The sequence below is a fragment of the Phalacrocorax carbo genome, chromosome 4, assembly GCF_963921805.1.
Source record: "Phalacrocorax carbo chromosome 4, bPhaCar2.1, whole genome shotgun sequence".
Taxonomy (NCBI): domain Eukaryota; kingdom Metazoa; phylum Chordata; class Aves; order Suliformes; family Phalacrocoracidae; genus Phalacrocorax; species Phalacrocorax carbo.
In genome coordinates, this window is record NC_087516.1 from 49243544 (window position 1) to 49255957 (window position 12414).

At 36.9% G+C, this 12414-nt stretch overlaps 1 protein-coding gene across 5 annotated transcripts in view; it reads right to left on the reverse strand.

Moving 5' to 3' along the window:
* The window catches only part of ARFIP1 (ADP ribosylation factor interacting protein 1), a 44820-nt gene that overhangs the window by 9389 nt on the left and 23017 nt on the right, over positions 1–12414 (reverse strand). For all 5 annotated transcript variants that reach the window (XM_064449868.1, XM_064449867.1, XM_064449866.1 and 2 more), the window contains 4 exons: positions 11854–11963; positions 6827–7048; positions 3257–3414; positions 73–247 (listed from right to left, as the gene is read on the reverse strand). In XM_064449868.1, coding sequence (XP_064305938.1) covers positions 73–247; positions 3257–3414; positions 6827–7048; positions 11854–11963 — 665 coding nt within the window. The remainder of the gene's footprint in view (positions 1–72; positions 248–3256; positions 3415–6826; positions 7049–11853; positions 11964–12414) is intronic.

The following is a 12414-nucleotide window of genomic DNA, read 5'->3' on the forward strand; positions in this document are numbered from 1 at the left end:
AAAGTATCTCTCGCAAAGCAGAAATTTACAGGACAAAAACTCCTAAACATAACATCAGAAGTTGTAGCTTACCTTATTTTCTTCCAAAAACTTCAATTTGATAGATACATCATTACGCATTTTATCGTATTTCTCTTTATGCATTTGAAACAGTTGTTGTGATTGCTCAATCTTTGGCAGAGTGTTTGCATCACGAGGGCCAAGGTTCAGCTCTTCTAGGTCTGTTCGATAGGCATCATATTCAATCCTGAGAAGAAAGCGGAGGAGGAAAAAAAAATCTAAAGGCAAAGTGTCTCAAAACAGACCTCACATACAGGGCCAAGTACAATAGAAGATGAACAAAACAGTCAAATACGGAAAAAATAAACCCGGGCAAGTTCCACCCCCACTCCTATTCATCAAGCAAAACCACCCTTAAATACATTGTATAAAGCTGCCTCAACAAGTACCCTCCCTCTTCTGTTCCTGTCTCAGCCACATGCTCCCAACCCTGTTTTGTGCTGGCTTCAATGGTCAGAGCCTTTCCTGGGACATCTCAGCTTATTAACCCAGATAAAGCTAGTAAATTTTTTTTCAGGTTATTCTTCTGCTGTTGAATCAGTTCAGTGAAGAGTTTGTGTTGAGAGCAAGAGAAGCACCAAGAGCAGGCCATCCCTGTGAAGCAGATGTTTGAGCAACAGCTCACTGCTACTAAACTCACTCCGAAGGCTTTTACTGCATGCTCTAGGCTTATCTGTATGCATTAACTGGAAGAGCTTTGTAGTTCCCCCACAGTGTTTTGCGAGAACTTGTCTGCTCTATGGATAAACAGGCTGCAAAAAGATGACACGTTATTTATACTCTACTGAGGGCCTATTTATTTTCCTAGGGAAGTCAGACTCTGTGGATAAATACCAGCACTGAAGGAGATAAGGGAAGAGAATGACAGAAGGTTAAGAGTAACACTCAGGTAAGTATTTAAGCTAACTCTGCACCAAACGTGTATATCCCACTTCTAGATAAGACAGATGGAAAGTATTTTCTAATATACTCTTGTTCTCTCCAAAGTATCCATCCTGGATACTGCTAGCAAAAAGAAAACTGATGCTACGGTATAGGCTCTTGCCTGCAGACACCTGAAAACGTTTTAATTGAACATCTTAATTCAATCAATCTGAACTGAATAGTCTTCATATACCACTATTTATAAAAAAAGTTAAACCTCCTTGATATCCTTCCCTATTGGACTGTACCATTTTATTACATGATGAGCCAGTCATACCTTCTTTCTCATTTTAATGGAAAAATGTCTTAGAAGTATTTTTTAATACAGAAGCAAGTTTGAATATTCAGTTTTGTCTTCAAAAACGTTAAGTGTTTTTTTTCCCCAAGAAAGTTGATTGAAGTTAAGCTTTCTATTCATCAGCATGTAGCATTTAGAAGTGGGAAAAAAACTTACGGAACATTAGTAGTTCAAAGATTGTAGCACTAAATTAATCTTCTGCTTTCTAGACATGTATGTAACACTATCAAACACTGTATCCTTGCCAGATAGACTATTTTTGTATTTTAAAACATTATTGCAAGTGGATGAGACAAATGTAGTAACAACCTCTATCTTTTTTCTTCCTCCTCTTATGCAACACCTGCTCCTTTGTTCACAGCCACCTAGCACTTGACCAGGTAAAGCAGACAACAGCCAGAAATCACTCCAAGGTCATGGGCAGCCCTGCCCAAAGCCTCACTCTTCCTTCTATACTTCTTGATAGCTTTCAAATAATGGAACCTAGCACATCAGCATGGGATAGATACCAGTTTTAATGGAACAAACCAACCCATTTCTGGCTTTTCAAATATGCTTTCTTGCAAACAGACATTTCTAAAACTGGAAGCAAATCAGGATTAGAAACTGGTTATAAAACCCAACTTTTCAGTTGGTATAACCATTCCATAATAAAATACAACATTTTCAGAGGTAAAAGGAGTTATAATAGTCACAGGGCTCTTTCTGATTCCAATGCCACTATGATTCAGGTTTTACTTAAATAATTTATGATAATTCCAAAAAGGAAACAAACCAATACAGAACTGATAGAAGAGGGGAAGAGATGAATGCTGAAGTGCAGCTAGGGACAGGGAAGAAGACATACAGAAAAAAATGTGACCCATTTTCACATTGCAAAATGATAGACTGGCAATGTAAGTGAAGAACCTTTGTAATTTATTTGCCATATTAAAATGGCAAAATACTTTATGTCTTCAGTGAACAGAAAGGAAAAGTAATTAAGGTATTTCAGGCTGGAAGAGCCATATATTGAAAATGACTGGCAAGAACAATCGTAGCAAATGTATTTTGTATAAATTTTCAAGGGGATTGCAGGAAAATGCATGAACCATTTTTTTTAATACTTTAATGTGAAAATAAAGCTGTACTTTACATTTAGATTAATTCTGCCTTTCATACCTTTTGAAAGCTTACCTAAGTATCTAAACAATATTGCTATTTTGCTTATAAATAAAGCATTAGAACAGAAAAATGAAAAAAAGCGGGGGAGGAAGAGCTTCGAAACTCAAGCAGTTTGCAATTTTTGACAAAAAAAAAATCACAAAAAATATGCATAAACTACATCCTTTGGTAAATTAAAAGAAACATACTTCATACTATTAAGTGAAAGAAAGCCAAAATGGAACCAAGCATCAGGAAGGACCACAAGTCCAAACACTGTCAGGAAAAGGGAACCTGGCTTTAGAGTACTAAGCCTTATCCAAAATTAACCTTCTCCAGGGCAGGAAACCCCTTATCTACTGCTAAATATGATTCACTCACTAAGAAATTTCTTTTTTATTTTCCCCCTTCCGACCTAGCCTGCAACTTTTGCACAGAAACTGAAGTATGAATTGCACGTATTGTGCATCAACAGAAGCACAAGATGAAATGTTTGTCAGTCAAAGAAATTATTTCACCTATTATACTGCAGCTAAAAAAAGGATTAATCCTGCACTGTTATGCTGCTTCGAAAGCCACCTTAATATAGCAGGCAGGAAAAAATATCTATAATTACTCTTAGATATAGAGCTAACAAGTAAAACAGAACATTGACAGGACATTTGAAGGTATGGGCAATGAGGCAGTTAACTGTAAATCCTAATTATATGAGAGTTGTTATAAGGTTTTTATCTGACAGGTTAGTCACTCACATACAAGGACTAAGCTGATACAAAGTCTGTTTCCTGAAGATTCGTTTGTAATGAAAAGAGCTGGACATAGAATAGCTACCTGGCACTTTCATACTGTTTCACAGTCAATAATGTATCCTCAATTGTTTTATTCACCAATGTATTCACACTGGCAATAAAAAAGTTAATAGCCCCGAGTAGAGTTTCTCCATTTTTAGCTAGAAGTTTCTGCGTATCTGCATTGTAGCCAAACTCCTCCTATAAATAAAAAGCAGAGAAAACAAAACTGTAGATCATTTCAAGTCATAACATTCATCAGCAACTATATTAAAAAATACAAACACACAGATGTGGAAGTTCTGTCACTTCTGTTTGGGTATGGTTAGAATTAAACAGTTACGATTTCAATACAATATTCAGTTTCATTTTTATGAAATCTCTCTAACACCAGTAAAACATGGTTGACAACTTTGTTACCACACTTGATGTTAAATCCTATTTTATATTGTGATTCTTCTGCACTTGGAAGCCTTGAATGTTACTTAAAAGTAAGTGCTAATGTAATCTTTACGTTGTCATTCAGCAGAGTTTTAATCCAGCATCTCTCACGTGGTTGTCTAGGTAATACTTTAATACCAACAGAGACACCACTACATTAAATACAGTAATATAACTAAATTCACAAGGGCACCACTACATTAATTAGCTATTAAGTTTTATTCTTACATTCTGGAAAAGAGCACTGCAGAAAACCCCAACATCTATCACAGTTTAATAGGCTGTAAATAATTGAAGAGCAGAACATTATAATGGATAGCAAATGAAAATTATAATGTAGCTCAGCCATAAATTTTAAAGAGACAAGGGCGAAATTATTTCCAAGGCATTTCACTCACATTTGGATATATGTTTGTTCATGTCTTTTTGTTAACAGCAGTGTAAGCCCTGACCAAGGCTGCAAAGATTTTCCTAATGCGTGGATGCCAAATGAGTCCAATTATTGTATTTATGTCATCCATATGGCATCTTCATATTCTGCAGATGGGAGTTCTCACAAAAGAATATGATCTCTGGTTGTAATGGCTGTAAAACACACTAGGTTCATATTTGGAACTTGGTCTTCTCAGGCTTGCACACTGCCAACAACTGACTCAGAAGTGCTGTATTCTCCCAGTTTCCTTTCATCTGTCTAGAACACGAACACCAAAGCCAAATGATATTTCACATTAACATTAACAACGTCATGAAGGTAAGGGTAATGGACAATGGTACGGGAAGAATCCTCTACAACAAGAGGTGCAGTGAAAGTGAGCAACTGCAAGGAGAAGAAAAAAGGAAAAGACCTTAGGGCAAATTTTCATGAGCTAAACCCCATAAACACTGCTAAGATCCATCGCCTTTGCTTCGCACAGCTGCTTAGGTGGCAAAAGCAGTCGGCCTAATCACTACAAATCTTGCTGAAATCAAAAAATAGCCTTTTTCAGCTGGTTTTCCTCTAACATTGCCAGCTACATAGTAACACAAGTGCTAGCACCGGGGGAAACTAGGAGCATACAGGCAGACACAGCAGTGGGACTGCTCCTCTCAGCGTTTAGTCCCCTCTCTTCCCCTCCTGCAGGCAAGACTGCAATTAGTTTTCCAGCTGGTCCTCTGACCCAGAACAGTGCAGACCCAAATCAGAACACTACCAGTTCAAAGGAGTGGGGTAAGTGGCCTGCAGTACTAAGAAACATGCTAGCCACTAAAACTGTCCTTTGACTGGTTAATAGAGTTTCATATAAAAACCTTTGAAACTCATCCATGATCTCTGCAGATACCTCTTATGAAAGAGACAGGAAATCCTTTCTGTATCAAGAGCTTACACTCAGTTCATACTCTATGCACAGGTCAATTAAAATTGGAATTCATCTGTCTATATAATTAGAGGCACATGAGCCTGGAACCAGTTGTCTTTGTATCCAAAGGATAAAGAGCAAAACATTCCCATTAAGTAATACTTCTGCAGATACCACATTGAGATCTCATTTTGTTATCATGCATAAAATAAAAAAGAATTACCTTAAGAGGTGGTGTGCATTTTGTTTTTGTTTTTCAACTTATATACTGTTATCACATTAAAACGTTAAAGACTAACTGGTCAGAAGTTTTACTTTTAGTCTTGTACAAGTTTTAGAGGCAACAATGCTATCCAAACATCCAAGAAGAATAGGCCAGTGATGGTGATACAGTACAGATTAAACAAAGGGGAAACACAAAGAGGAAAGAGACAAACAGGCAAGTCTCCAAGAGGCAAAGGTTAGATAACTTTTATTACAGCAGCAGAAACCTTTATTTGATTTGCATCCAACAACCCCATTCAATAATCTACACAAGAGATGAATGACTGAAACAAATTCCAAGACCAGTACAAGATGCTGAAAGAACCTGGAAGAACAGTATTCCCATGAGAAGTTACAAGCTATTAACGGAAAAAGAAAAACATTCATTAAACAAGAGCATGATGCCAGATTTAATCCAAGTTTCAGACGAAATATCCAGCTTCAGCACATACTTCATAACAATCACTAAGTTCTGCCACAAACCACATACCCATATTTGGGTCAAGAGTAAACTGATTATTAAGAACAACTTTTAGCAGATTTTTTAATTTCTTAGATGCTAGAAGTGCTCTAATTTCAGATTTTCATTTATCAGACTGTAATATTAAAAATTCTTGTACTCCAGTGCAAGAGTCCATTTTTTTCAGCTAGCTATCAGTTAAGGTTCCTCTGCAAGCATGAACTCCACCTCCTCCCTTAAAACTCAATCGGAACAGACAATCATGAAAAGGGAAAAATAATGAGACAGAGGTTTTAATTTTAATAATCATGAAGGTAATTTGGGCTGTTTCAGCAGCTATGTTTTAGGGAATCATTAAGCCCCTTGATACTGGTTTTCCAAAGGATCAGTAGCAGTATCAAAAAGTGCTTTAACTTTAGAAGTACAGAACAATCAATGGAGAAGCAAGCCAGCTACTGTGTTTTGTACGCAACATCTACCTTCCCTCTTCTTACAGCAGACAGTTTTATCGGCAACAAAAAGTGCCGGTATTACATAAAATTCTAAACCAAGAAATCACAACCACCCAAAGGCAGATATCTACAAATTGCCTCTCTTGCTCAGAAACTGCAAACAATGTAAGAATACAGATTAGTCCTATTAGTAGCAAAATTCTCATTACAAAAGGACTTTGAGATGAAATCTCAATGCTTGAATATGCTACAGAAAAATAATTTACTCACATTCAATGTGCACAAGTGAAGTAATGTGCCCTATTCTACTTACTCCCAGGCATGTTCCCCAATGACAGCCTGTAATTGAAATGACGTAACACACTAGATCACTTTGATGACATTAGAGGCAAAATTAATAGTAAAATGCATTTTCTATACAAAGTTGTCAGTTCTTGCGTCCAGCCATTAACTGAAAGTAAACATTTGAAGAACTACAGTAGTTTCAATAGTTTCCTATAGTCTTCAGTGAATTACATAAGCCTTAACACAAAGCGCATGTAACTATATTAACTACAATGTTTAGAAAAAGAGCTGCTAACTACTATATACCCTGCACGAGTCAATTAGGCTTATCTTCATCTCTGCCATTTTATTTTTTAACACTAGAAAAGTCTTACATGAAGTTCCAATGATTTCAAACTCAGGTCAGCAAATGCATCTCCAAGTTGCCTTTGGGTATGTACCATCTGGAAGAGTTGTGTGGACAGCGTCTGAGCCAGTTTCAAGATATTTTCATACTTTTTTTTATTATCTCTCAATATATCTATCTGAGCTTCTAGTTCCAGATCTACTGTTCTTGAGCCACGACCCAGTTTTTCAGAGATGATTTGACGTGTACACTGGGGGAAAAAAGAAATTAAATTATAAGGAATCAAGTACATTCAAGACAACACAGCATACACCCTTTTTCAGCTTCAAGGGACATATAATTACACACAATTCTTTCACAATCACCCCTCCCAATATAAGTTTGCACAACAAACTGAAAAAACACCACACTCTTTAGAAGTTTATCAGGACTCAGCAAGAACAGTTGGACAAGTCTCAACTCCTACTAAGATGAATATTCAAGTTAGCAAATCAAGAGCATAACTAATTGTTTCTCAAGTAAAAGAACTCTTATCTCTCTTTAAGTTTGGTGAATCTCATTAAGTTAAAAGAAGCAATTTAGCCCACTGCATTAAAGTCAGTTTATGGGAGTATTACTAGCTCTGCATAAAAACATCTAGTTAGTGATCTTTTGGGCTTTGTCTACCAACCATCCAATTCCAGATCACCCATGTCACATTTTCTAAAAATGTTATTTTCGAGGTTTATCGGGGGGAGGTAAGGAGGTAGTGGCATGTTTTTTGAAAGCTGACTGGGAAACAGGGAACTCCTACTGCAAAATATGTAACTATTAAAATGCATTTCTCATTATTTGCACATCTATAAAATGGAGCTGATTGTCTGAGAAAGACTTACTGTTTTTCTGCCACAAGTCAAATTCTTAACAGATTTGCAGTTCATTAACACAGTGAGCAGAAAAACGGTGCTCTCACAAGGCTGTAGACACTTTCACCCACCCCGTGGCCATGACAGTGCAGGCTGCTACCACATTCCACTTATCTGTGACACCTTCTCTGCCAGATATTTGAGCCCAACTTGGGAGGCTCACTGCCAAGATGCACATTTGGGTTTCCCCTGTGCAAACAGGAGAATCCATTTGCAAAGCAGATGTGTAGCAAAGCCATACAATTTCTCTATGAAAAGCAAGAATTATTTACTGTTATAGTAAATTACTTGAAGTTAATCTGTGGTCCCAAGAGGTGAAGAGATAACCAAGTGATACATATGAAGAATTACTGCTAGAAACAGAATTACAAGGAAACAACGTTAGTAGTCAAGGCCACAACTACTCTGAAGGGACTTAGGTTACGTGCAAAGCTGTGTCATTAGGTCAAATAATGCCCAAGCCTATCTTATACCATATTTCCCAAATACATTACAGCAATGGATTTCCCAGGGTTTCAAAATTCAAGAACTTTAATCCGGTCTTTACTTATGTCCAAAGGAAATACATATTTAACCTGCTAGAACTTTTATGTCCTTTCTAAATTTAATAGACAAACACAGAAAAAGACTCAAGAATGATCAAGCAGAATGAGTTGGTCATAGCTCATAAGCTTTAGATTGGAGGGTACAGACTATCTCGTCTCCTTAATTAGATTCAACCAATTAACAAGAAAGAGCACAGCTAATCTAGGAGACATTTGTCTGTCAAGAATCAGAAATCTAGGAGAGCATAACAAATCATATCAACACAGAATACAGCTTTACTACCAAGGTCTGCAACAGAAATCGCAAAATACAGCTTAGCGATGAGTGTGTTCAGAGCATAAATAAGCATTTCACTAGGAACTATGGAATTGATGGAGAAATTTTGGTTGTTTTCCAAAAAAGCTGAGACACACCCCCCCCCCCCCCCCCCCATGGAAATGCAAGAGAAATCTGATCATGGCAAAACTTTTGGAAGCAAGAATAAATTACAAAGGAAGGAATTATTTTCAACCAAGGAGTATTTGCTTCAGAAGTTACAGCAAAAATACCTAAAAAAAACCCGCAATGACAAGTGAGAAAAAACTAGTAACTGGAAAGACTTACAGTGCATGCTTTGTTAAAGGAGATGTAGCTAAAGATGAAGTTTAACACTGAAACCGAACAAGAATAACTGAGAAAGAAAATGCACTTATCTGCTTAGATTTAATCTGGTTCTAAGCAGACTAGTACACACACAAGTTGCAGCATATTCTCACTAGCAGATGGAGAAAAGTTCACACATTAATTCCATTTTGTTTTGTTCTAAACAAGTATCTACAAAGAACACTGCCCTGAATAAGGCCACACTCCTCAAAAAGAAGTCACACAAGGCAAAGTTTAAGAAAAACAACTCAAACAAAAAACACACCAAAACACAATTGAAAGATGTATTTTAAATTGCATATGTTAGAAGATCCACAGACACATTACTGGATATATCTCAGAAACAGACGTTCCACTAGTAGCCCAGTATTAGAGAGGTTTGTAAAACAAGTATATTGGGGTTTTTTTTCCCCGCAAAGTTTAAGAAGTTGTATGAACAACAAAAAGATAATCTTTTTATTAGAATTGTTGAAAGTCAAGAAGAGTCACAACTTTCTTGTGCCTATGTCTTTTTGCTAAATGGAAAATGCCTTTCTCATCCAAGGGGAGAGGCAGGGGGAGGTAAAAGAACAGAAAATCTCTTGCCTCTAGACTAGGGAAAGAGGGGCAATTTTTTTCTTGACGCTAATTCATGATTATGAGGGAGCATAAGATCGGAGAGAGTGAAGAGGAACAGTAGTTGCAAAGGTAACAGAACAATCTTATCAAGTTATGAGTTACAGGAAAAAGTTAAATACAGTCTACAAAAATCCATGGTTAGTCTAGAGAGAAGAGCAGCTTTAACCACCTGTGATTTTCAGCTGCAAACAGTTTCTTAAAACAGAAATAAAAGTGGGAGATAACAAAAACAATTGTCTCTCATTCACAAAAATCCATAGGGGACAAAAAGCAATGCACTCAAAAAATATATGAAGGCATACTTAATCACCTCTTCACAGATCAGTATGACTTCTGAATATATCCAGTGGACTCCACAACTCCTGATACAGACACTGTGACAGAGGAACTACTCATGTCAGATTCCTGAAGAACTTCCTAACAGCAAGTTTCACCACTAACTCCACTTGGTACACTGAATAGCATGGCTTCCAGCTCAGAAGGGTTCAACTGCTCACTTCCCTCCACTAGCCATTTACTCCTGCCCATTATTTCTGCACCTTTTAACCTATGATCAGTTAGCTATTACAAGATAAAGAGGAGGCATCTTCCCACAGCCTTCCTAATGAGAACCAAAACAAGCCAGTATGTCCACAAACTGAAATATCGTCTTTAATCAAATTAAATATGGGGTTTTTTATGTAGCCTACATATAAAGTGTTTTCAGATGTATGACATCTCCAGGGATCTTTGCATAATGCTTCTCAGCTGAGAATGAATTCATAAGCTCTCTGAACAATCCTATTCCTCCAAAAGCATCATACAAGAAGTCAGTCATAACTGACCTATCTCCTCAGGCGTATTTGGAAAACAACTTCAAGCTCAGATTTCAAGACAACAGATTAATTTAGTTTTCTTAAAGGGCTTGTCATCATTTGCTATGCCATAACTAGTGGGATTCTGGATTTCTGGGAGGAGGAGGTTTAAAACAAGAAAGAAATCTAAAACTCTAGACTTTGCAAAGACTACTGCCAAAGAAATAATGTTCTAAACAAGGATCTAAGACCACTTTCCCCAGCATTTTTCACTAGTCCTCTGGCTATTGCTTCACATAAGTGGGTTTGCAATCATTCTGCGATTGGGACACAGGGATTTTTTTGGTTTTGTTTTCTAAATAAGGGCACCAAAAAGAGAGAATAAGGTCAAGTCCTCTCCTATTCAGTTGTGGTACAGGAGATTCAATCTCAAGAGTCAATGTTTCTTAGACAGAGAACTTTAAAGAATCGCTTCAGCTGAATAGCACGTACTCTGATTGTACCACAGCATGCTCCAGGAGTAGCCAACAGACTTCTGCAGTTGCTACAAAATTCAGATTACAAGAAAAGTAGACATTCTAAAAGCCATTTAATTAGACATAAAATAGATGCAAACTTCTGATTCTAACACAAAGGACAGCATAAGCATTTACTAGGGGGTAAAATATCTCCATCCCTGCTTCCCATTCTCACTGGGTAGGAAGTCCTTATCTGGACTTAAGAACACTGGAGGGATTCAGACCTCTGTTTTACAAGGGAAGTTTTTTCCAGAGATTCTTAATTTCTTCATGGTTTGCTAGAAATCCCAGTGATGCACAACCCAGTTGTCCAGACCTCTGTCATTTAAGTTGCAGGCATAACAAAAACCTATTCTTCAAAATTGGTCTTTGTTTAAAACTCCTGATAGTACTGTATTGCCTAACAATTGTTCCTTACCTTATGGCTTTTTAATGAGAAGCACTTCTGGCAAATTGGTGTGCTTTAAGCACCTTTTCTCTAGTCTTCTGTTGTTTTAATTTAATTCTATCTCAATTGATTACTAAGAAGCACCATATAAGAGTAAAATATGCATCAATCGAAGCAACAATACTAACACTAAGAAAAAACAATCAGCCAAGACAGAACAAAAACATCAAAATAGCAATTATCAAGTACAGAACTTGTAGGTGAGCCTGACTCTTTCCCATCAGCTAAAATTTTATTGTATCAGCGATCAGCTCAAAGATAGCAAAAAGATTTTGTTACAAGCATTAGTGCTGAAATCATACATTCTGTAGGTTGAAGGGGACATTAGAAATGGAACATTCTTTACCTTCTTAAATCAGCAATACCTATGAAAGATTTCCCACTTAAAACCAGCAATTTAAAGAGGCTTACAAAGAATGCTACACTTGGAAGAAAACTAAGCCTTCCCTTACGTGTTCTTGCTTATGCTCACTGCAACAACAGATTACTTTCCTACAATACTTTGAAAGCTTTAGTCTGACCTAGTAGCAAACTCCTTTCTAGAATATATACATACATGCACACACAAATATATGTCTGCATACCTTGTAAGTGTTTAGGCTCCACTTTCTCACCAATTCCAATTTCTCCATTGCTGGATTCTTTACTTCATCTGCTAAAACAACAGGTCCACTCTTCTGCTGAGCTCTGCCCCCTATGTCAGACACAAAGCAAATCTTCAAGGCCTTGTGGTTTGGTTTTTTTTTTGTTTTGTTTTAAGGGATTAATAGCAGGTATGGAAGATTTGTGCAACTGCACATACAAAAGCAGAGCAAGGTGACAGTAAGAACTTTAAGACAATATGCAGATTTTAAAAATCGATTCCAGAAATAGCAAATTATTTATAATTGATATAAAGCATGTAGATATTTCAGTATTTCCTGTAGTAATAGGCTGAATAAAGCTTACCGGAATGCACAGTTTTACTAACCAACCTTACCACAGCTTTTGAGACATGTCTATTACTTAACCTGTGTTTTAAAATACCAACAGTTGAACTCCCTCTTGGATTTAGCCAATCTAAAAGTCTATTTACAACCTGCAGACCATTAAATGAAAATTATTGGGATATAAAAGCTGTTGTCACAAAGTACAACTAATAAATG